Source organism: Neopsephotus bourkii, unplaced genomic scaffold (assembly GCF_033783945.1).
Source record: "Neopsephotus bourkii isolate Nb327-2 ecotype Australia unplaced genomic scaffold, CSIRO-AGI_Nbou_v1 NB_1655, whole genome shotgun sequence".
Classification (NCBI taxonomy): domain Eukaryota; kingdom Metazoa; phylum Chordata; class Aves; order Psittaciformes; family Psittacidae; genus Neopsephotus; species Neopsephotus bourkii.
In genome coordinates this window covers 8,360,148-8,385,324 of record NW_026902129.1, presented here as the reverse complement: position 1 = coordinate 8,385,324, position 25,177 = coordinate 8,360,148, and the positions used below count along the sequence as shown (strand labels likewise).

The following is a 25,177-nucleotide window of genomic DNA, read 5'->3' as shown; positions in this document are numbered from 1 at the left end:
GCTGTGCACTTACAGGGGTTGGCTTCACACAGAGCAGGCCCTAAGAACTTAACCATGGGACAGTTCATCTGGTAGTTCCAAAGATGTGAACAGTGACATCTGTGTGTGACAGGAATAACTACTGGAGTAGAAAGCAAATCTGGGAGGTAAGTCTCGTTTCCTGTGCCTCCTTGGTGCATCCAGGCTCCCCTCCTACTCCTGCTGTCCCCTTTGGTTGCCAGAAGGTCACAGGAAGATGTGACAGAGGACAGTTAGACGTGGAGGAATGTTTGCATTGCCTTCCTTTGTGTTTGTACTCCATTGCACAGGAAACTGTAAGGCTGGAATGACTCACTCTGGATTAGAAGCACTAAGGAGCAGAGTAGCCAGAAACAATTCAGCTGTTAAATCTGGAACAGACTCAGTGGAAATCATAGGAAGTAGCAGCAACATTTTAGGCCTTGGAAGGCTTAGGTCCAGATTAAAGGCATGTCTCAGCTGGCACTTTGAAGGAAGCATTCATTAATTACACAGTCATGCTGGGATTTGCCTCCCACCTCTAGTTTTATTTATGTAAAACTGTGGAAACGTGGTGGTGCACACCATTTGTATGCAGTTTCTCTGTGAATTCATCATGTTAGCCTTTATGGGTAAGGTTGTTGTGAAAAATGTTAGATGCAGGGAAAAGAAAAGGTCAGTATTTCTGCTTTCCTCACTCAAATGCAGTGATCTTCAATACGTGTGCAGAGGACATTTGGCTGAAGGATGACTCACATCCATGGACTGGCAGAAGTCATGCTCATAATGCAAGGAATATATGCGGACTGCCACATTGCTGTGACAGGAGCGTGAGCTCAGAGACAGCTTTCTCCTGCAGTAGATACCAGTAACCTGTGTGAGCAACCTTTGCCAAGACACTGCTCTGAATGCAGAGGCTCAGGTACAGATTTACCTGGAGGACTCTGCCTCCTCCCCCATGCTACAGCCTGCCTGTTGTGGCACACAGAGGTGCCTTGGTTCCTTCCTGTACCTGAGTCTTGCAATGATGCTGTTCCTTGTGCATCCTGGTGCATTTCACAAAGACTGAAGGATGAAGTGCTGCTCCCCGTAGGGGAAGTGATGCAGCAGCCACTGTTCACATGGAGAGACTAAAGTGAGCTGTGGGTGATGCAGGAGTTAGGAGCAGAATCCCATTTCCAGCCACCCAGCGCTTTGTCTTGCCTTTACTTCTTCACACCAAATTATTTCCACTCTGTGACATGAAGGCGATAGCACTGCAAACTGCTTTGACATTTGCAGAGGACAAGCAGAACAATTCATCTGATAACAACAGATGCCTGCTTAAGGAAGTTGGAGAAGGTGCCCTTAGGCACTGAGCAGCCTGCAGAAGTGTTCTGGTAGGCCCTTGCCGCAGCGTGAGCCCTGGTTCTTCTGAGGAGCTTAACCTTCCAGTCAGCTTTGGGATGCTGTGGGTTCACTGTGTTTCAGAAGGGAGAAGTGTTGCTATGCCTGTTTCTCCACTAGTAGATGCCATCTGAAAGCAGGCAGTGGTAGAAGCAGCGTGTGGTGTTTTGTTGAAGTATTAAGTTATACACAATGCCAGCTCGAAGTCACCTTAAAAATAGATTTGCAGGCATAGAACCAGTATGCTATTGCTTATGCTGAACTGAAAACACTAGGCTGGTAGGCTAGAGTACCAGTTCCTGGCTGGGATGCTGCTCACTCAGTGTGAAATGTGAAATGAAGCATGAGCTAGCATTGGGCTAGTACCCCCTGCTTCCCCTGAGGGTGCAGCAGTGTCTGTTCCAGCTGTGGCACAGAAGCAGCTGTGCCTGGGTGAAGAGGAGAATAAAGTACACAGATGGTTTGACAGTACAGTAAATCCAACTGAGTGACTAGTTAGCACCAGGGATTGACTGTGCTTCACAGCCCTGACTAGGCTCTCTCCCCAGTCCAGCCCTGTACTGGTGCATGCCTGACCCTGTGTCGGCCCGGTTCAGGGAGCTGAGTGGCAGGATTTGGCCTGCATTTTGCAGGGCTGATTTTTGCTGGGTTTGCTTCCTGAACTGTCTCCTGAGATATTGGGTGTTGGTGCAAACACAGGACAGTGTGATGGGAACACAGCGAGTGAGGGGGGCATAAATGTCCTTTATGCAGCAGCTGGCTGTTAGGTTGTATTATCTCCAGCATCTTGAGTTCATAACAGCAAACACCACAAATCCCTCCATGGGAGTATAGGTGTGATAGTTACTGCAGTAGGAGCTAATCAAATCTGGTTCCTGTTTTTGGTTTTCTTAGGAAAACCGGTTGGAAACGTTCATGTGCATTTAATACAGCAGCTGCTAGACTAGAGGATAAAGGTAAATCAGTTTATGAACCTCAGCACTGACAAATAGTTGTGAAAGCCTCTAGTCTCTCATGTCCTCAGTTTCCCATCTCACACAGTGAGAACTGTTAACGCTTAGCTAGCATTCAGGCTGGCAAGACATGCTGGAGGGGCTGTGTAGGTAGCTAGCATCAACCTGTGTGAAGGTATAGATTTCTTCACATGAGCTTTAGCACTTCCCATGAAAGCACCTTGTTTTCAGAAGGCCAGATATGTTACGTTTGACTTCTGATAACTAATCACAAAAGAATCTTTTCAGTTGCTTTTGGTCCTTGCTCGGGATAGAGAGAAAAGCTGTTGGAAATTCATCATTTCTGCTTAGGTGCTCTCTCCTTTTCCAGCCACTTCCCTGGAGTACCTTGATGATTTTGCAATAAACTATTTTCATTCCACTGAATAAACATCTTGGTAGGAAACTAATTGAATTTTAATGAAATATGCTGGATCGTGTGAACCTACCATCCAAGTTTTTTTGGAACAAGCACTCGGAATGGCAGGTAAGAAACTCAAATCCTTCTTATCATATCCCAGTGTGGTTGTGGACTCATAATTTCACCAGGTTTATCCCTGTTGGTGACATTTATAAAGAACAGCTGCTCAGTGGGATAGCCAGCAGTGGTTTTCGTACCTACAGCATCACTAGAAAATAGCAAAGAGATCTGACTCCAGATTGTATGGTTTTATGCTATAGATTTGATTACTTATAGAAGCTGCTGTCTGTAATTTCAGCGCACATGAGACACAAAACCTGAAAACCTACTGGGGGGAGTGCTATGAAGAAATACACACATAATGTGTAAATTCCCTCTTCTTTCTCAAATCATACAGAAACTGCTCTCTCCTATGTGTCAAGAAGGAAGGGGAGGTTATGTTTCACTGGTGTCCAGAAGTGACTATCCCTAGATAGCACCCAGTGAACAACCCAAGGGTCTGTGTCATCTCATCTTTTGTACCACCTTTTGTGTCTGTTTTCTCTCATCATCACTATTGATGGAGTCTCAGCTTGGTAACTTCTGTACTGATGTGTAAGTAGTTATCATTGCATGCATACTGTGAGGGAATAAAGGGGAATCTGCCATCATCAACCTTTCTTTTTTTTGTGGTTCTTAGGTAATCTCTTATTCCAGTGAACTGGGGGATTTTTTCATCACAATCTTGCAGGTGGTACATGCCAAATGGCCTTTCTTGCAGAGATTAAGGAATTGTGTGTCAAGTAATCATATCAGGAAGGATTTTCCATGTGTGGGAAATGGGCAAGGCAAGACAACCCTTGCATGCTGATTCCTGTTACTCACTGATGGGTCAAGTATAGTGCATTTGGAGTGTATTTGACTTCATCAGTGATTAAAAACTAAATAGCTATGTTAGCTACTGTTCCAATGGAAGATCAAAACCTCTACAGACCACCTCTCATACATGCTGTGTGGCATTATGTTCTCTAATACATACCATTTCTCGCTAGTATTTGAGTCCACATAATGAACTATGTTGTCAGCCTGTGTAACTGTTAATATTGTAAAGTCCTAATCCCACAAACATATGTATGTTTAGCTTCCCATGCAGCAACCTGGAACAAGAAAGGCAGCCATCTGCGTAGCTGCAGATGCAACTAGCCTTATACTGGGCTGCATCAAGAGGAGCGTGAGCAGCAGGTGGAAGAGGTGATCCTGCTCCCTACTCTGCTCTCGTGAGACCCCACTTGCAGCACTGTGTGCAGCTCTGGTGTCCTCAACATAAGGAAGACATGGAGCTGTTGGAGCAAGTCCAGAGGAGGCCATGAGGATGCTCAGGGGCTGGAGCAGCTCCTGTATGGAGACAGGCTGAGAACATTGGAGACTGAGATTGAGAACATTCTCCAGGTTCAGCCTGGAGAAGAGAAGCTGCGTGGAGACCTCAGAGCAGCTTCCAGTGTCTGAAGGGGCTACAAGGACGCTGGAGAGGGACTCTTCATCAGGGACTGTAGTGATAGGACAAGGGGTGATGGGTTCAAACTGAAACAGGGGAAGTTCAGAATATGTTAGATATAACCTCACAGTGTTCAAGGCCAGGTTAGATGGGGCTTGGAGCAACCTGGTCTAGTGTGAGGCATATCTGCCTGTGGCAGGGGGTTGGAACTGGATGAGCTTTAAGATCCCCTCCAACCCAAACCAGGCTGGGATTCTGACATTTTGTGTGATAGGGGCCAAAGTTTGTTAGGATCTCTGAAAGGACAGGTCCATCTTGGCACTTTATATGATCATACGGCACATGCAACACCATGAGGATATCAGTGTTTAAAATAGAAGGGTAAGAGGGCAAATCTTCATCATGATACCATCAAAATAAGAGAAACTACCTATGGTCACCCACATGTTCATGCTACTTGGGAGCCTGTTCAAAGGGAGTTTGGCCAACCTGCCTTAAGGGATGCTGATAGCAAGAAAGAGCCAAGCAAGAAAGCGTTTACTTGCTGGGAAGTGGAGGGCCCATGTTCTTAATCTTATCATGACAAATACTGAAAGGAGGAAATAAAAGTCAAACAACCCCCTGATCTTCTTGATGTTTATTATAATTTTAACAACATGAGTAAATTGGAATCTGTAAGCAAAGCAATTACATGAGGAGGGTCTAATAAAGTTGTTCAAGCTACAACCTACTTCGATTGTTGAGTCAAACTGAATAGAGCAGGCTGCTTTTGGGGTTTTTAGCTTCCATGAACAGAATGGGCAGTGACACCTTTTGCTTGCATGGCAATGGTCTTCTGTGGGCTGGGGCTTTCATAAATCAGCTGAAAGTAAAATAGAGAAGATAGAAATAAACCGGTCACTACTACAAGGAGGAAAATTGCTGAACTAAGAACTGTCTTCAGCTCAGCTGCTGAAATCCCATCAACCTCAGTGGGATCTTCTTACAACAAATAATCTCCCTGACCTGAGCAGAACAAGTCAAAATCTCTGTATCAGATTCTCAGAGGTTCCATGCCTAATGGTGATTGAGGTTCTTAAAAAAGCCCAAAACCCAGCAACCCACCCACTGTAAAGGCTTTTATAGGTTATCCCCAGAGGGCAAATGCCAAAAGGGTCTGAACAAAAGGTACAGTCAGAGTGCCAGGTCCTGTGCTCTGACTTTGAGGGGCACTGGTGTGCTTAGAACTTTAGTATTAGGATTGTATAATAGTAGGAGAAGGGCAGGCATCATGTACCCAAGGCAAGAAACAAGAGCTGCTTTACAGCTAATGTAGCCCCCAGGTGCTGTAGTAGCTTTTCAATCTCACCTCTCAAATGTTGAGGGAAGTGAATGAAACTCATGGATCTGCTGGAGTATCGCTAAACCTCATCCTCCCATGCCAGTGCTGGAAACCACTATCTCCCCAGTACATCAGGAATCTCTGCATGACTAGGGTTGGCGTATTCTTCCCCTTGGGCAGCTTTTCCAAACCTCACCATCTACCACCCAGCCTTATGAAACACAAGAGCCCTCCTATTCCTCCTGCTCCCAGCAACCTCACAACCCCTTCCCAGGGAGCATGTGTTCTCCATCCTTGTGGCACACTTGCTTTTTAGGACCGGTACCTGCTGTGTTCTCCATCCAGAAGGCAGTGATATGCAGCAATGTCTTTCTCCAGCTGTTGTTTGCTGCTCAGCAGGTTTTCACGATCCCGCTGCTGCTGCTCCGTTTCCATTTTGATTTCCCCCATCTCTGCCTCCAGCTTGGAAATGACAGAGCCTAGGTTCTGCAGCTCGATGTCGTGCCAGTGCTTGGCGTCATATAAAGAGTTCTCCAGACCTCTCTTCTGTAAGGGCAGGACAGCAGACATTAAAACGGTCAGGTTTCATATCACAGAGTCACACAGAATGGGTGGCATTGGAAGGGAACTCTCTAGATCACCCATTCCAACCCCCTGCCAAGGCAAGGCCACCAGGAGCAGGTCACACAGGAATGTGCCCAGGCAGGTTTGGGATATATCCAGAAAGGGAGACTCCATAACCCCCCTGGGCAGCCTGCTCAGGGCTCTGACACCCCCAAAAGAAAGGAGCTCTTCCTCATAGTCAGATGGAACTTCCTCTATTTCACTTCATGCCCATTGCCCCTTATCCCATTACTGGGCACCACTGAAAAGGGTGACAGCTGCCCTGAAGATATTTGTATGCATTGATAAGATCACCTCTCGAACTCTCCTCCAGGCTAAAGAGGCCCTGCTTTCTGAGATTCCTGAGGATCTGGGATTCCTCAGGGCTGGCCTTGGCAGTAAAGGCTAAAGCAAAGAAGGCATTCAGTAACACCACCTTCTCTGTATCCTTCATCACCAGGCCCCCCACCTCACTCAGCAGCAGGCCCGTCTTTTCCCTAGTCTCCCATTTGCTACTGATAGACTTGAAGAAACCCTTCTTGTTGTCCTTGACATCCCTTGCCAGATGTCATTCCAAATGGACCTTAACTGTCCTCATCGCATCCCTGCATACTCTGACAACATTCCTATATACCTCACAAGTGGCCTGTCTCTTTTTTCACATTCCATGAACTTCCTTCTTCTATTTGAGTTTTGCCAGAAGCTCCTTGTTCATCCCTGCAGGGCTCCTGCCTGCTTTGCTTCATTTCTTACTCCAAGGGGTAAGGAGGAAGTGATGCTTGAATATTAACCACCTCTATTGGCCCCCCTACCTTCTAGAGCCCTGACCCATTAGATTCCTCCAAGTAGGTCACATATGCCTCATAGGGATTTTTATTCAGGTTTGGCCAGTATCTCCATTGAATATGATTAAGTGGGGATGGAATACTTTGAGAATTCCTTCCTTTGGATACTTTGCAAAATGTCTATTACTGTTACAAAGGTTGAACTACTTTGGTTACATGGTGCAGGTATTCTTTACATTGTCAAGTGCTACCCACCCAGCAATTCTTATTGAGTATGAAGACATTTGGGGTTTGGTTGTCAAACGTGGTACACTTAGTGCACCACGTCAATCAAGAAGAACCCAGAGAGGTCTGGCATCTCTGGAAACAGCATCCATTGGAAAACAGGATTTATTCTTAGGTCTCTATCCCAAGTTGGGAATGTTTTCCTCAGAAGGCATGTTGAATTTGCACACAATACACCCAGCACGACTTACCAAGGTCCTCAAGGATTCCGTTTCTGCTTGCAAGCTCTGTATTTTGCAGGCAGTTTCATGGAACTCGGTCCTGAGGCCCTCCACCAGCTCCTCCTCCTGGGTTCGCACGGCCGCGGTCGCTTCGGCCTGTTGCTGGTAAAGGATTGCCACTGTCATCATAACCTACTCAAATGATGGGTTAGTTTCCTTATGTACCAAAGTGACAGCTAATATTTACACAGTTTATGGCAATTCTGACTTTACATCTTGTTCTTCTATTTTAAAGCCCTCAGTTGAACAATTAGGGATACTTCTTAGTGTCAAAATTGCCATCTTTTCTATGCATTTACTGTAAAATGGCTTATACCTTTGAGTGGATATAAGCTCTGACAACACAAGCTGCTCAGCAGTCATACTAGTACACTTAAAATGACTTATAAAAAGATAAAGTTACTGTAATTCTCCATTTTGTAGCTATAATTAATATAATTATGCTATATATTATATATAGAATATAGAATACAATATAATTATGCTATTTTTTTTTAAGAAGCAAAGTGATTTCACTTAGTCTGTTGGATTTCAGAGGTATTCACGACTTGATTTCCCACTTAGGATTCGGTGAGTCAGAGAGCAAGTCATCTCACACAAGGCAGAAGGATAAGTTGAATTAAGATATTCGTATGTCATTTCATACCCTTGTTTCTTATGGGCTTTTATACGTGTTTAGGTCAGGGTCCTTGAAATGAGGTGAAGGAAAATGTACCTTAGTAAACCGAAAATGTCTATAGCTTTTAATGAGGGCTGAGATCAAGGTTTTCAGTCCAGAGCTCTGGGCTCTCTGACAAAGGCAATTCTTCAGTCAAAACCTACATTTCTTCTGGCTGATGTTAAACTATGCAGAATAGCTCTGTTCCACTCAGAAAGTTCATCTTGACCCTGTCCTGCTTTTCTGATCATGCATTTTCTTCTCAAATAAGGGATTTAAAAGTAAGTCTGGGACGGTGCATCAGAACTAGTTTTTATAGGGGGTGGGTTTGGTACCATCATGGGAACCCCACACCTTGGTCACTGTGAACGAAATCATCTCAGGTGCAGAAGGTCATTTAAGTACAAGGTAAATCTCAGGCAGAATTCAGGCCTTATGAAGCTGTATTGCAGAGGGTGAATTTCAATGCAAACACCAGTTGTCCTTCACAGAGACCTAATCTCACCTCACTAGTCCTGATGATCCCAGCCTAGTGATCCCTGGACCTGCCACTCTGCAGTCATTTGTGTCTCTTAAGTTGCATTGAGAGTGTAGCCTGCATGTTATTATGGTAGGAGGACTATAATACCTCTTTTTAAAGGGCAAGAAGGGTGCTTTTGCTCCTATACATATAACCTACACCCATTACCTGAAGCCCGGTATCTCTCATTCACATTTACCCTGCTGGTGGCCCAAATGCTACCTATAAATCCAACTTGCCCTTACCACAGGTGATGTTGGATCTCCTCCACGAGATACCCTAAGCAGTCACAGCTACCTGACTTTAGTGATAGGAATGATACAACAGGCAGGTGGAGTAGATGGGCCCTAAATACCGAGGATTACACAGCAAGTAAGCACACAGTGAATGAGCTCTAAAGCTTTTGGTACACACAGGGGTTCCCTAACCTCCTTACAGATTACCAGCTGAGTTACACCAAGAGGCCAAGTGGAGGGTGCTGCTGGACCCTCACTTTTGGGTTTCTTCTGTAGAGGAACCTCAGCTTTGGGGCTCCTTCTATAGAGAAGTTCAGACGTGGTCCTTGTGCCCTCTTCCCTTTTCAGTTTATGGGTTCTGCTCTGCTCTTCCTATTCCTGAGAGGCTCCACAAAGCAAAGGCCATACCAAAGTGTGGTGCCCACAAACAACTGGATTAATGAAGGGAGAGGATGAAATTATCCTCCTAAATCTTTATCAGTCAGGTTGGTGCTTGAGTTTCCTGGGGATGTGTGGATTTCAAGCCCATCTGTACTGTTCTGAGCCAGGCATTGTGCAGAATCTCCTTGCTGTTTGCCTTCGCTTCCCCCCCTTTGTACCATGGAACAAGGCGGGGGGGTGTTTTTACTATGTGTTACATATAAATATTACCTATAGCACAGCTGTAGTTACTGTTTGCTGTGCCATGCTGTGCTGTAAGAGCCACTGCAGAATGAGATGGCTCCTAACAGCATCATTCCCTGATGGTCATCTATGAACATTACTCTTCTCATCACTTTCCATTTCTGAGTCAGTATCCAGCTTTCCCACTGCTGCCAAAGGAAACAAGAGTAAGGAGGAATCCATGAGGAGGCTGTGTAATTAGTGGAGAGAATTATGTATTACTTTTTGATTTATAGACCCCTCCAAAGCATTCAGCAGAGGAGCAGCCCTAGTGAGGAGGGTAACAACTGGGGCTTATCCTGCACAGAAGGTATCAACTGATTAAGTTCTGAGCCACCACTTGAAGATGTTCCTGCTCTTTGCAGGGGGTCAGACTGGGTGAGCTTTAAAGGTCCCTTCTAACCCAAATTCTATGGTTCTATGAGTCTGTTTTCCTCAGCCAACATTTCAGAGCCCCTGAAGCCTCCCACAGATCCCTGTGTTATCAGCAGGGTCATTCCCACCGCTGCTTACCTCTGCCTCCCAAGAGAGCCACACACTCCGTGTGTGTTTTCCCATGGACTTGGACCAACATAAAACCATTTTTGTTTCAAGGAGAAACCAAACACCCAACCCACACAGTTCCTGCAGGGTATCAGGTTGGTGTTTGCTTCACAGCCTGTGGTGCTGCTGTGCTTACCTTGGTACGAAGCAGGGCTCCTGTCTCAGCACGATTCTTTTCAATGTCTCTCTCCCAGTGGATCCTGATTTTTTCCAGGATGTCATCCAGGCCACTTCCCAAGGGAACATCCAGTTCTTCCAGCTGAGATCCCGCTAGCTGCTTGTATAACACCTTCACATCCTTGAATGAAAATGACAGACAGAAGGTGAACGGAACGATTGACTTCAGAGAGGCTTGAGGAAGAGCTTGTTTGGTGCCAACAAAGGGAATCATTACGTTTGGCCCCAAAAGGCATCTCTACATTAATGATCTAGTGCACTGGGGGGTTTCTTTGTCAGATATGGATTTGCCTTCCTTCTGCATGGGGAGCCTTACTTCAGCTCTGGGGTGCTGGAAGTGGTTTCCCCTTTGGTGAAGGAGGCTGCAGCCCTCACCATGGCAAGTTTCTCCAGCAGTCAGAGCTGGAGACTGCACTGCAAACCTGGGGCCCAAACCCAGCACAAGCGCACTGCCAGAAGGCTGCAGTGTGGACATTGGGTCAAGGAGCTTGCTTACAGCAAACCAAACCCTGCTTTTCCCTCTCTGCTGCACCATGCATCAACATAGACAGGCGTCTATTGGCAGACACAAGCTGTGGAAAGCATCTTGTGTGAGCCACCTGTGTGCTTTCATGCATGTGAATGTTAGATGAAGAGCACTCTCCTTCTCCATGGCAGCATTCTGTTTCTTCTTTACTTATAAGTGCTCCAAAACTGTGTAAGCAGTAGAGAATTGCTGTGTTTAGAACTTAAAGGTAGCCCATCAGCTGTCCCTTGTGTTCAGGAACACAAGAATAAATGAGGTTTGCACATGTATCTGAACTCTCTGGTACTACCACAAGCCTTTTACATCAATCTGTTTATATATTCTATTGGTGTGAGCTGTATTTGTAAGCAATGGCCTCTAACAGTGACAACACTGGGGGAAAATGGATGGGAATTACATGAATTATGAATCTTTAAGAATGAAAGCCTTCAAATGTGCTCACTCCGTGTTCACAAGAGCTTGACACAGGTTGGAGGAATGCAAAGTTGGAATTACTTCAGGAAAGTCCTTGGGACTTCATTGTGCCACAGCTCAGCTGGAGTAATCGCAATAGTTGCTTCCAGCCTTTATTCTTTGCCTTCTCTTGAGCAGCTTCGCCTGGTGCTGCTGCCATGGGAAAACCAGGTCTGTGCTGAGGTTGCTCAGACACTCCAAATGGGTAAGGGAATGAACATCATTCTACCCTGCAAGGGCTCCTCACTGGCTAAATGTGCAGCAAGAGAAACTGCTGGGAAGGTGGTGTCCTTGTTATGCCATATATATGGGCAGAGAACAGCCTCAGTGCCAGCTTTTCTGGTTTCAGGAACACAGTCTGAAAGGGGATCCTGTGTATTTGTATCAATGTTTTGTTTTCCCTCTTATCTAAAATGATTTCCATCCTTCTCATGCTGTGCAGCAGTGATGGAGCCATGGGTTATTTTCTGCAGAATGCCAGCCTTGGGATTAGACTTGTGAAAGCAGGGAGGGGATGAAGCAACCTTATCTCAGCAAGCCAAGTCCGCATATACCTGCCAGGGATGCTGAAATCTTGTGATTGGAGAAATAACCTGGAAGAAAGGTAAGGTAGGATGGTGCCTTGCTTCCATGAACCACCTCAATTCAAGCTCCCTTTTACTTCTGAAGCATCAGCACCATTGCTTGTGGGATTAGTAGTAGCTCCATATCCAAACCCCCATCAGTAAAGATGCTGATGTGGATCTGATCCTGAAACCCCTGCTAAAGGCAATAACCCACCTTCATGCAAATAGTGCTGGTGAATGTAATGAGTAAGTGGGAAGGCATTGCAAAACTGGGTAATAATGGGCTTCCCTTCCAGCTGCCTGTCCCCCTGGCTTGCTTCTGGGGTGTGTTGCACAGGAGAGATTCTGCTGTGGGAACCGAGCAGCTAGCTGAGCCAAGCAGGGTACGTTCAGAACCTGGGTATGATGTTCAGTGTTAATGCAGCAGGACCAGAGCTTGTTCCCTGCACACTCTTCACATCTCTGGCTGAGGATCAGACCTCTCTGTTGAGATGTCCACATAGGTGCAACCCTGTGACCACCACGTGGTGTCTAGCAAGAAGTGACACCTCTTCCATGTCATGTTTATCAGCCAGGAAAGACTTAAGACTTAAATGCAAGCAATTTAGAGGTTAGTGCTTGAAGTTAACAGAGAGAGAGAAATAAGAGCGGGTTTCAGAAGAATCCCCAGCCCCAGACATGACAGGCAGAGCTTTTTAGTGCTTGGTTTGCACTAGATGTATGATACCAACCAGATGAAACAGGCACACATTGGCTTTGCAGTGTCCCGAGTCTGGACTTACTTCTTCATGAGTCTTTGACAGCAAAGTTAGTTCTTCTTTCATGGTCTCTATCTGACTCTCCAGATCCATTTTAGTTAAATTAGCATCGTCAATCACTTTATATAGCGAATTAATTTCATCTTCCACTGCCTTTCTGAATGGCTGCTCATTTTCATACCTGCAGAGAACACAAAAAACACCCCCCAAACCTTAATCCAGCAGAGTTCAGCAAGAAAAACCTGCTTTCTTTTCAATGACACCATTTGGGCTAATTACCTTGTGTCCCAGACAGAGGCACGGAAGATATACTTTGCTCTCACCTTGTCTCACTGTGCTTGAATTTAACTGCCAAAGGACCCTTTCATTAACTCAGAGTGTAATAAAACAGGCCACGTTTGTGCTCTGCGCTGCCGTGGTTACAGCCCAATAGGAGTCCTGAGCAAGCACGGAGAGGCATATGGTATTTATGTACAGTATGACTATGGGTGGCTCGTTCACCATTTGCTTGGCTGTAAAATGAGAACAACTGCTCCTTCATCGACATGAAGACTATTCAGAGCTATGGTTAAAGAAAACACGTGCACGTCAAATGCATTACTGTTACTACAGACACGCTGATGGAAGTCTGGTCTATATTCCAGGGCCCCAGCCAATCCTGAAGGTGTAGTAGTATCTAAAGCAAGAGGGAATTTGAGTGATTGGTTTGCCAACTAGAGTTGCTGTTAAAGCAAACGGCTCATTTCTAAACCATGGTTGCAGTGGTAGGAAAAGGTTGTGTCAGGCAGTTGCTATTCTACAGCACTGCTTGCTGCATCGCTCTTGTTTCTGCCCTTTCGTTTCAGGCTTTCCACTGAAGATGTGAGGATCTCTTTGGTGAGAATCAGGAGCTTTTCCTATGCAGTGGGTTGATTTGACATTGGTTTTGTGATGGAGACTGCGTGCCTACACCGCAAGTGTAGGGCATGAAGCCATCAAATGAGTATCGCAGAGCGGTACCTTTCTGAAATGAAAGGCAAGCCTCAGAACAGGATTAATGCACTTTTTGATATGATTAAATAAAATAATACCAGGGAGAGACAGAAGATTAAAAGGGATGATAAAAATCATAGGAAATAAAACCCAATGAGCCTGAAACACAGTTTGTGTGTCAGATGTTGCAAAAGTCTATTTGAAAATGAATGAGTCCATCCTGAGCAAAAGCTGGAAGGATCACGTCTCCTGAGTCAAATCTAAAGAGCTGCATGCACTCATGTACGACTCTGAGAACAAAAAAGACATCAAACAAGTAGTTTGCCAGTATTTAAGATCTTTTGCTATTCCTTTCTCTCAGTAGAGATGAGGAAAACCAGTGCAGCCCATTAGTTTTCTTGTCTAACGCTTCCACGCACACATTTGTAGTGGTGTGGTTTTTGCTTGTCAGCTGCTGCAGCAGAATGGTCGTTACTTCCCAAACCATGTATGTGGGACTGAAACTCACAACTAAAAAGCACATGGGAATTTTGCCTTTATTAAATGTCACCCCAAATGTGAAGGAATACTGACCTCTCAGTAAGAGACCAACGTCTGTATGCCAAAGAATAGCTTGCGTAATGTTGTAGTGCACATTTATGTTCCTTTAAGTCTTCAAAACAGTCCCAAATAATGTTAGCATCAGAATCATTTTGCTCCTACAACCCCCCTCCCAAGCCAGGTGGTGAATGCCCCATCCCTGTCAGTGTCCAAGGCCAGGTTGGACAGAGCCTTGGGTGACATGGTCTAGTGTCAGACATCCCTGCCCATGGCAGGGGGTTGGAACTGGTGCTCTTAAGGTCCTTTCCAACCCAAACCAGTCTGGGATTCTATGAACAGTCAAAAGAATGAGCCCATTCTACTCACTAAGCATTGCTCCATCACACAGTAGGGGTTTGCCAAGGTAAAGTTTCAAAGGAAGTGGCCAGTTGGTGCCACCACAGCTTTACCTGTCTTTAAAATCCTCAGCACAGGCTTGAATGTTCTCAGTGTGCAGCATAAGACGAGCATTTTCAAGGACTGCTTCGCCCACCTAGAAGAAGGAGACAACAGAGCTCAAGCAATGAGGAGCTTCAGCACCTAACTACGTGCATTGTACATGTGTCTTAAGCAGATGGATAGCTTTGAGTGTGAAAATAAGCCTCTAGCCGAGGGCTGTTCAAGTGACTCATTCCAGATAACGCAATCAATTACATTTGTACCTATAAAGGCACAAATGCTCTGCAAAGAGGCTGTAATTTGTCACCAAACTCACTCCCCCCCAAGCATTCATCTTGTGGAAACACATTTATTCTGATCATCAGCTGGTCGCAAGGGGAAAAATTCATTACAGCGTGAGAGGTACGGCCATCATTTAAGTCCCACTTATACTTTCACGGTACAGTTTAAGCAGCACTTATGCAGTTCCTATGCTACTTCCCATATCAGCAGGCCTCTGCGGGGTTGTCCTCTTCAGTGAGCCAAGGAATACTTGGTGCTCATTCTGCCTGCGAGCCGTCCTCAGCTCCCAGAGCATCGTTTTCCTTCTCTGCTGGGATCCTGTAAGCTCCTGCGATACGTATGAGACCTGAGAAGCAGGCAGTCTTGCGACGTTATTACACTGAATGGGAATGCTTTGGAAAGCTTGAGCAAATAAGACTGTGCTATCATTGCTATGGCTATGGGGTGGATCTTTGATGCCCAGGAGAGGCTTGAGGGGTAAGCAAAGCTGAAAGGCTTGTGACTTAACAGCTTGCTGTGGGTCAAGAAGGATATATAACATGATAAAAGGGTTCAAAAGACCACATGTGCACTGAGCTATGGAAGTGACCCAAACCATGTGGAATTCAGTATCAGAGCGTTCACCCCTGCAAATAGCTATCTGGGGACTACAGCCTTCCCACGGTCCATGATGTCGCTCTGAAGGAGCTAAACTGAGCATCTCTTTGGTCTTTTTCAGGACATACCCATAGAGACTTGCAGCTGAATCTAAACCGCCCCATGAATAAAAGCAGCTTTTAAAGTGGGATTTAAAGGGAGAGTTCTTGAAGCAGAAATCTTTCCTTAGATAACTGAGTCTGCAACCAAATGAGAACACAAATCCCTCGAAGCGTTCTGCTGCCCTGAGGTGAAACAGGCCGTGTCGTGTGGAGACATCAAGGCTGCGTCCAGGCAAGTTATCTGAAGTACCACAAGTGGGATCATTGCCTTAGTATGGTCCTACCTGCCCTTCAGCCTGCTGCTCGGTGATGGGGTGAAGGTGAACATGCAAGGCTGAAGCATTTCTACATGGTAATGAGTATTCATCCTCACCAAAAAGGATCCAAATGTCTTACAAATGCTGGGACAAGCAAATATGAAATCTATGAAGGCATCTGACAAGGAGAGATCTGTAGGAATGAGCTATTCCGCACATTAGGAAGTGAATAATGGATCATGACGTTGAAAGCACTCTGCATCCTCTAAAGAGTTAAAAGAAGTGGTTTGCTTGCTTCTCACCTACTGTTAGGAACAAAGAGGGAAGGTAGCTGGGGCTGGAAGCCTGGGGCTGGAGCTCCATTCCTGCTTGGCTTCCAAAGGAAACAGATCTCATACCCTTGCACTGGCGGCCAGTTTTCCTTTCCTGTGGCATATCTTGGCCAATTCCAACCCATAGGGTAGAGGGATAGGCCATCAGAGACATGCAGTTCCAACACGCTGCATGCAAATAGCATCTAGACAGAGGAGAGGAGCCTGAGAACACTGCTGCTGGGCAGAAATGGGTTTCAGCATGGGAGAATGAGGGAGAGCAGGAGGCAGAGATGTTACAAAAGGCACAGGTATGGGGAAGGAGCATCTCAGGGCACACCAGCCAGCCCTGCTGGGCAGCACACAGGTACAGGAGACTTTCATGTGCTTGCTGGCACACAGACCAGCACTTCTTCACCCCTTATTCAACCTTATTCAACCCCTTATTTCCTTCTCCCTGCTCTTCTGCAGCCCCACTTTGCCAGCACTGCTTGACACCCCAGCACCCTCTTTGTCCTCCTGCAGCACTGGGGACGTGCTGCTTTGCCATCCTCGGGTCCCAGTACACCAGGAGGTCTGAGCATCTCCTGAAGGATGGAGGGAATACATTCAGTTTTTAGATGGCAGCAGTATGGAGCTAGAGGCAGTTCTTCGACCCAGACTCAATGGTTGAACTGTTTTCTTCCTTCTTTTCCTTTTCCTTTTCCCTATGTACGGTATCTTGTATTCCTGTCAACTCACACCGGTGTGGATCATCACAGGACATTTGATTTCCTTTTCCTGATCCAAATCAGGGAGCTGCCCTGTGATTTGCCCTGCCCTGTCAGCACAAACCCATCAGTGAGCCCAAACCTGACTTAAAAGTCTGATGAGAATGAATGGCTTTGAGGGAATTTGGAACATCCCACGAGCAAAGGTAACACTACATGCTGTGAGCTGCACGGTGCCACTCAAAGGCATGTTAGTGGCCACATTTAGAGGATGAATCCAGTGTAAGATGGCTTTTGGGCCGCAATGAGAGCAGAAGCAGGGAATAGCTGGTGATGTGCTGCTGCCTGGGTTCCTGCCCCTATATAAAGTGCTTTTTTAAAGTGCTTTTCAGTAGAAATCCTGTGGGTTTATTGAGGCCTTTGAGGTGACTTCTTACCTGCCCCACAGTGCAACCCTGGTACCATGTTCCTGAGGACTCGGTCACTACCTGACTCCCCTGCCATAGGCTGGCAGCTAATGCCAAATACTCAGGGAGGAAGACCAGGGCTTTCCAAAGCTGCACATGGACCTGAACTGTATAAACAGCATAACAAAGCCTAATGTTTGGAAGGCTTAAAACGAGGGCTGTGTGGGGAGCCAGCAGGCTTTAGCCTTTTAACCCTCCTGGATATCAGCTGAGTATGCTGTAAGTGCAGCAGTGAACTTGCAGGGTAAATAGGACATGGTAGCGTCTATGCAGAAACCAGGTATCCTGGGAAACCCTGCTTTGAGCAAGCTGTGGAAGCCCTTTCCCAGGCTTCAGGAGAAGGGATGTGAGACTCCCATCTAGTGGCCCTTTGGGTTGATTTGACTCCATCAACAGCAGGAGGCAAACACGCAGCGTTTTGCTGACACACATACTATAGTGCAGAGGTTTAGGAAACATGTTTCTTGAGTCCACTGGGAATGAGAGGGCTTGTAATGCTGCAAGCACTTAGACATTGCCTTCTCTTGCATCTCGAATCCTGTGTTCAGTTCTGGGCCCCTCACTGCAAGAGAGACGTTGAGGGGCTGGAGCGGGGCCAGAGAAGGGCAACGGAGCTGGTGCAGGGCCTGGAGCACAAGTGTGATGGGGAACGGCTGAGGGACCTGGGGGGTTCAGTCTGGAGAAGAGCTTGAAGCTGTTTTCCAGCCCAGTTGATTCCATGATTCCATGATTCTCTGCTCGTAAAGCAGAAGGCAGCACTGTCCTGCCTCACAGGACTTACAGGAGGCTTTAGTCACCGATGCTCCTGTGGCATTGAACAGCCAAAATGGGAAGTGTTATAAAAATACAAATATCATTACTAACAATGGCTCCCCTAAGTCACACATTGCGTTCAACACTCAGAGCTGTGATGCGCATACACCTTTTGAACATGGTTTTTTTGGCTCTTGAACTAACACTGAGTATTCGTGGTATAAAGCATCTTAACTAGAAAGCAGCAACGATTTCCTTTGATTTCACTGGGATTTTATGGACATGAAAATGCAATTCTGATTTTTAGAAGAAAAAAACTTCATCAAAATCTGCATCAACATCCAGGCCCATTTAAAGGGTTACAACTGGCAACAAGGGAGCGTGCAGACTCCAGGCTTCATATCGAAGTCTGATGTGAAACAGACACTTATGGGGAGAACTTATCCCTGGTGACTGGCAACCTTTAATGGGACCCAGTTTGGCATTGCAAGGTTTACTGTGCCTTTCAAGACCTTAGCTATGCTTTATTGTAGCTCTGACTAGTTTTGCCTAAATCCTTTCTGAATGCAACCATATTCGTGGCCTCGGGTTGGACCTGTGATAATGAATCTCATGTAGTGGAGAATCATCTGGCTTTTAAGTTCAGTTAAAGCAAATGATGTGTCTGTGGAGAAAGATCAGAAGACGCCAGTCTGGTCTTTCCTTCCACACACAGAAGGAATCTGTTACCAACCCATCGCCTCCAACACACTTTAATTCATGCTTAAATCAGGCCAAAAGCATGCAACCCAGTGCCTGCTGCTCAGGTGCCAAGCAGGAAGCACGGAACACTACCAGTCATGCTTTCCATGTTGAACCCCTTCTCAGGGCCTGAAGGAGGAAAACTCCATGTGCACAAATGGTGTAGATGAGGCCCTCAGTGCCATGGGTTAATGATGGCTTTGGCAGCGATGGGGACTGGGTGAGCTGAAAGGGCTTTTCCAACCTGGTTGATTCTGTGGTTCTACGATTCAAAGGTAGTAAGAGTGGCATTTGTAACACCACCTTGGTAAAGGTAATACCTGGAGTGGCTGGGAAGATTGATGGGTTCTTTGCTGATTCCTGCTGCATCCAGGAAAACACAACTTCATGTGTACATCAAATACTTTATAAGTAAACAGGACTGCATCAAAGAATGCCTGGTTCTTAAAGCAGGAGGCACCTTCTAAAGAAACACTGTAAAACCTGGAATGTTGCCTAAGCAAAGGAGAAAACCTCAGCCCTCCTCCTCACATCTGTTTGTAAAGGGAGTCCAAGGTTGTGCTCTTGGAGGTGCCTGAGACGATATCATAGAATCATAGAATAGTTAGGGTTGGAAAGGACCTTAAGATCATCCAGTTCCAACCCCCCTGCCATGGGCAGGGACACCTCACACTAAACCATATCACCCAAGGCCTCGTTCAAAGCATTTATTGCCATCCTCTGTATGGTGGCTGATCAAGCTCCATGTCATTTGGTGAGAGTTTGTTGTGCCATTCCACATGTTTCCATACACTACTCATGCACTGTGTTGTGTTGGACCGTGTTACCGGTAATACCCAGCCGCTCTCCTGGCCCCCAAAATAAATCACTGACAACTAAATCACTGCATGTGAGTCCTCAGCCTGTCAGTCCTGTATATTCCCCAGGCTTAATATTAACATTGAGTAAATGCTGACAGTAAGGTCAGGTGCACATAGAAGTATCTCTATAGAAAAACCATGGGGATGGTTTTTCAAGTGCTCCCAACCATGCACAGCAGTCACAGCACTGATCAAATTGGTCCAGGACATCGATTCCTTCTCCTGTGACCTGAACCATGCCACATGCCAGCTCATAGACAGCATAAATCTGTGTGTAATGGAATGGTCACAGAGGCTGAGCTTTTCCTCTCTATACACTTGCTGAGAGTATTTCAAGCACCTGCCTTTCCCAGGTGCTGCCCTGCTCTGGGGGAAGGAATTGCCATTACAACCAACCTCCTATTCTGCCCAAAATACACATTCGATCAGAGATGGGGTTTTCCACAAGAACACTGGGATGAAGCCTGGAGAAAAGGAGGATGCCCAGGGACAAATGAGATGGATTTGAATTTCTTTCACATGAATTCCTCTCCACAGGGATACCTCATTTGCCTTGTTTCCTGCAAAACTCTTCCCATTTTCTGCCTGTCCCAGTTAGTGTGTGTACCCCGCTCTGCTAAAAACCAGCTGCCCAGCAGAGCACTGATGCTGTGAGCTGGGTAACGGCTTCCCATCATTCAGCTCCTGTGTTCCCCTGCTGCAGTAACAGCCCTGACAATCGCAGTGCAACATGAGTGGGGTTTCCTCTGAGGGTCCCTCCACTCGAACTGTCCAGGTCACTTAGAATCATGGAATCAACCAGGCTGGAAAAGCCCTTCAAGCTCACCCAGTCCAACCGTTCCCAGCACTTCAAGTCCACCACTAACCCATGGCACTGAGGCCTCATCTCCACTCTGTGTGGACACTTGCAGGGACGGTGACTGCAGCCCTGCCCTGGGCAGCCTGTTCCAATGCCTGAGCACCCTCTGGGGAAGGAATTGTTCCTCAGCTCCATCTAAACCTGCCCTGGTGCAGCTTGAGGCCGTTTCCTCTTGTCCTGTCCCTTGTTCCTTGGGAGCAGAGACCGACCCCACCTCACTCCAACCTCCTGTCAGGCACTTGTAGGGAGCCATCAGGTCCCCCCTGAGCCTTCTCTTCCCATTGCCACAGTCCCCCCTAGCTCTGTGTTCAGTGCTGGCACCCAGTTATCGCTGGGAGGAAAACCCCCTGACATTTGGGATGCCAAAACACACCCCTGGAAAGGTGGGGGGGAAACAGGAGCCCAGGACCGCTGGGGTTTCTTCTATCCCACTGTGGAGATGGGGCTGTCACATGTCTAATTTAGGGACCAGGAGAGCCCTGTGTGCTGTATCATTGTCTCATCAGCATGGCAGGAGGAAAGGGCTCCTGTCTGGATGCCCCACCTGCCCAGCTGTGTTTCTGTGCTGATTCTTGTTCAAAACCAGTTCCTGTCGTGTATTTGGGCTAAACCTGGTGGCTGCTCCTTCCACCCCAAAACTCTCACAGATGCTCCACACAAACGGCACCAATGGGGCTGTAGTTGCTGGGCATCCTTCTCAGCTGAACAGATGGGGCTCCCTGGGAATCCCAGACTGGTTTGGGTTGGAAAGGACCTTAACATTATCCAGTCCCAATCCCCTGCCATGGGCAGGGACACCTTCCACTAGAGCAGCTTGCTCCAAGCCCATGTCCAACCTGGACTTGAGCACTGCCAGGGATGGGGCAGCCACAGCTTCTCTGGGCACCCTGTGCCAGCATCTCAGCACCCTCATAGTAAAGTGATGTAATTCAGAAAACTTTATGCATTTTCTAATGTATTTAAATGGTTAAATAGATATGGATTAAGCTAGTCTTTTATTTTCTATGACACATGCAAATGCTATTACTACACAGCTTTACTGTGCTGGTTTTACATAGGAAAACCCTACTATCTGAGCTCAATTTCATCAGGAGCTGCTCTTATTTACTCATACAAGAGGCAGAGGCAAGGCAGCAGGATGACACTATAAAGAAAGGTTAAAAGGAAAGCAGTTTGGCTGAAAAAACTCATTACATGAGTAGGTTCATCAGCTCTATAATGCTAGGCTTTCATAGCGAGAAGAATCAAGCGGTCCTTCCTAAAGCACCTACATTCCTACTTCTTTGGTCCTAACCATAAGCCCCGGTAGGTTTTACAAGTGAGCCTACAACTGCAGAATGGGACACTCATCAGGAACACATGGGATGGTTGCAAAGCATTAACCCCCCATCTCGCATCAGTCTCCATCTACCCCTGGGAGATGGTAGGTTTGAGGGGGTGTTTTTGGAAGCACATGTTGACATGATCTTTGTATATAACACTTATCCCACTGCGTTCAGGGTTCGGATGCCATTTGTAGTGTTCTGGGTGAAGACCTGCCCTAAAACCGGAGCACACCATCAAAATGCTCCCTTCTTCCTGCACCAGGCTGAAACTCTGGACAGCCCAAGGTAAAACACGTGTTCGTCCTGGGGAACTTCAGTCCTTTATGCTTGCTGGGGACCATCTGAAGATGGTGTTTCCTGTGCCTGCTGGGAAGAGCTGTCAAGACTCAGGATTCCAGCCCTGGCTGGGAGTTGGGAAGCTGGGACTCACAAAGTGCACCGAGAACTCAGCGGATAGAGCCCTGTGTTTGCTGCAAGCAAGGACCTCAACTCGCAAGTCCTACTGGTCAGGAAAAGGGACTGGGTTTTGTCCACAAGGTCAATGTGAAGACCAGTTGGCATCCCTGCAATAAGCACTTTCCCAGAGCACCCACAGCCTGTGCCGTATGGAGAAGGTGGGAGTAAGGAGTGGTGTAATGGAGTAAGGAATGATGTAATGGAGTAAGGAATGGTGGAGTGGTGTAATGGAGTAAGGAATGATGTAATGGAGTAAGGAATGGTGGAGTGGTGTGATGGAGTAAGGAATGATGTAATGGAGTAAGGAATAGTGGAGTGGTGTAATGGAGTAAGGAATGATGTAATGGAGTAAGGAATGATGTAATGGAGTAAGGAATGGTGGAGTGGTGTAATGGAGTAAGGAATGATGTAATGGAGTAAGGAATGGTGGAGTGGTGTGATGGAGTAAGGAATGATGTAATGGAGTAAGGAATAGTGGAGTGGTGTAATGGAGTAAGGAATGATGTAATGGAGTAAGGAATGATGTAATGGAGTAAGGAATGGTGGAGTGGTGCTGAAGGGAAGGAAAGGAGCCACGCACTGGTAGCCATTATTATTAAGCAACTATTGGTTTTAAAATAAATAGACCTTTTGGAAAGGTGATGAAGCAAATGAGGGAATAAAGTAAAAATCTGAGTTCCTGATAAATAAACCCAACCCAATGTGCTTGCCATGATATCATTGTGAGGGATAAACTGATCCAGCCCTAGCAGTCTTCTCTTAATCACTTTGATGCTCAGTGTCATAACTCCAGCCAAGCAAATGACAAGAAACACCCTTTTCCCCCCATTTGGATCAGCACCTTGGGCCGCATTTCAGTTGCCCCCATGTATTGCCTAAGGCAATTCTCCTGCTCAATAGGCACCTTCCATAGCACACCGCAAAATGATAACTGCCATGAAGATGGATTCAAACCCCTTGATATCATCACCAGCACCAGCCAACCCTTGCGCTCAGGGATGGAGCTCTCCCCCCTACCCCGGCTCACCTGATGGTAAATGGCCTCCCAGTTCTCCCGCAGCGCTCCCCAGCTGCCCACGCTGGCCGCTTTCTTATCCAGGTACACTCTGATGTGCTCCTCCAGCTCCTGGTTCACCTGCTCGAGCGCTCGCACCTTCTCGATGTACTCCACCAAGCAGCTGTTCAGGCTCTCGTACGAGAGACCCCGGCCCTTCTCCAGCCCCGCAGCCAAGGGCACGGCGGCCGAGGAGCTGCGCAGCCCCTGCAGGAACACGCTGCTGATGCCCAAGGCTCTGCGGGACACGCGGGTGCCCAAGCTGCTCACGCCGCCCGTGGGGACGGTGCCCACGTAGACACCGGGGGGTCTGGACAGGCTCCCTGCACCGCCGATGCTCAGCCGGCGGCCGGGCGGCCCCGAGCCCTCGGAGGCAGAGGGCTGCTGGCCCAGGAAGGATGACCGGCGCCTCGGCAAGGGCATGGTGCTGCTCCGGCCTGGCCCGCGCCGCAGCTCGGCCTGCACTGGCGGCAGGGATGTGCCGAGCCCAGCACGTCGGGGGCTCGCCGGGGGGCTTCGGCTTTGTGCGACGGCTTTCTGGAACGAGGGCTTTGTGCTGGGCAGGAGCAGCCGACACATTGTGCGTGCGGGCGCTGGGTCAGCAATCCCATTGCAGGGGAAATCTCCCTGCTGCTGCTGCTGCAAATGTGGCCCATGAAAAGCACAATGGTGTTTACAGGGACAGCATTCCGCGCAACGCACGTGTTGAAATACCAGCGGTGTTTTCTACGCCGACATCCCGGTGATGTCCTGCCCTTGCACCCACAGGTATCCCCACGCACGTTACACGTGCATTGGCCGCTCACACCTGTGGCTCCTGCAGCAAGATGTTACCTGAAGCTGGTAAAACCCAAACTGCTGAGGAGCCGGCAGGGCCACAGCCGAGCAGAGCCAAGCAGCCTTTTGCTGCTGCAGAGCCTCAAATGCCCCCTCGGTCCTGCTGCAGCTTCTGGATTTCTCTGTGCTTTGGCTTCACAGAATCCCAGACTGGTTTGGGTTGGAAGGGACCTTAAAGCTCACCCAGTTCCAACCCCCTGCCATGGGCAGGGACACCTCACACCAGACCAGGTTGCTCCAAGCCCCTGTGTCCAGCCTGGCCTTGAACACTGCCAGGGATGGGGCAGCCACAGCTTCTCTGGGCACCCTGTGCCAGTGCCTCAGCACCCTCACAGGGAAGAGCTTCTGCCTTTTATCCAACCAGAACTTCCCCTGTTTCAGTTTGAACCCATCACCCCTTGTCCTATCGCTACAGTCCCTGATGAAGAGTCCCTCTCCAGCATCCTTGTAGCCCCCTTCAGACACTGGAAGCTGCTCTGAGGTCTCCACACAGCTTCTCTTCTCCAGGCTGAACAGCCCCAGTGTTCTCAGCCTGTCTCTATACAGGAGGTGCTGCAGCCCCTGAGCATCCTCGTGGCCTCCTCTGGACTTGCTCCAACAGCTCCATGTCCTTCTGATGTTGAGGGCACCAGAGCTGCACACAGTGCTGCAAGTGGGGTCTCATGAGAGCAGAGCACCTGATCAAGGCACATTGCCCCAAACCCAGCAGATGTTAACTAGGGACAAGCACCATCTCAGTTTAATCTCACATTACCAGCTGCACTTGGTCTGTTCAACAAGGGCCCATTTCACTTTCCCTGCAGAACGTGGCATCAAGTAAGGCAACTGTGAACTGAAAGAAAAGGGCAGAACAATCCCTGAGACTTATTGCAGGAGATGGGGCAGTTTTCCCCTGCTCATCTTTTGAAGTCATTGCTCTTTAGTGAGCAGCAACCAAGCGGGCAGTTTCTAAGTACACAAGCAGGATGTGTTCGTGGTACAGCGGGATCCTTCACTGCACAGTGTTAGATACGGCTTTTTCTACCTACACCC

At 47.5% G+C, this 25,177-nt stretch overlaps 1 protein-coding gene across 1 annotated transcript; it reads right to left on the bottom strand.

The window, feature by feature from the left end:
• Positions 1 to 5,903: 5,903 nt before the first annotated feature.
• Positions 5,904 to 23,897, bottom strand: BFSP2 (beaded filament structural protein 2). The gene is made up of 6 exons (XM_061375006.1): positions 23,282 to 23,897; positions 14,547 to 14,629; positions 12,610 to 12,766; positions 10,242 to 10,403; positions 7,456 to 7,587; positions 5,904 to 6,137 (listed from the first exon to the last, which is right to left on the bottom strand). The coding sequence occupies exons 1-6, from the start codon at positions 23,885 to 23,887 to the stop codon at positions 5,904 to 5,906; spliced, it is 1,374 nt and encodes a 457-aa protein (XP_061230990.1). The 5' UTR covers positions 23,888 to 23,897.
• Between the last annotated feature and the right edge of the window lie 1,280 nt (positions 23,898 to 25,177).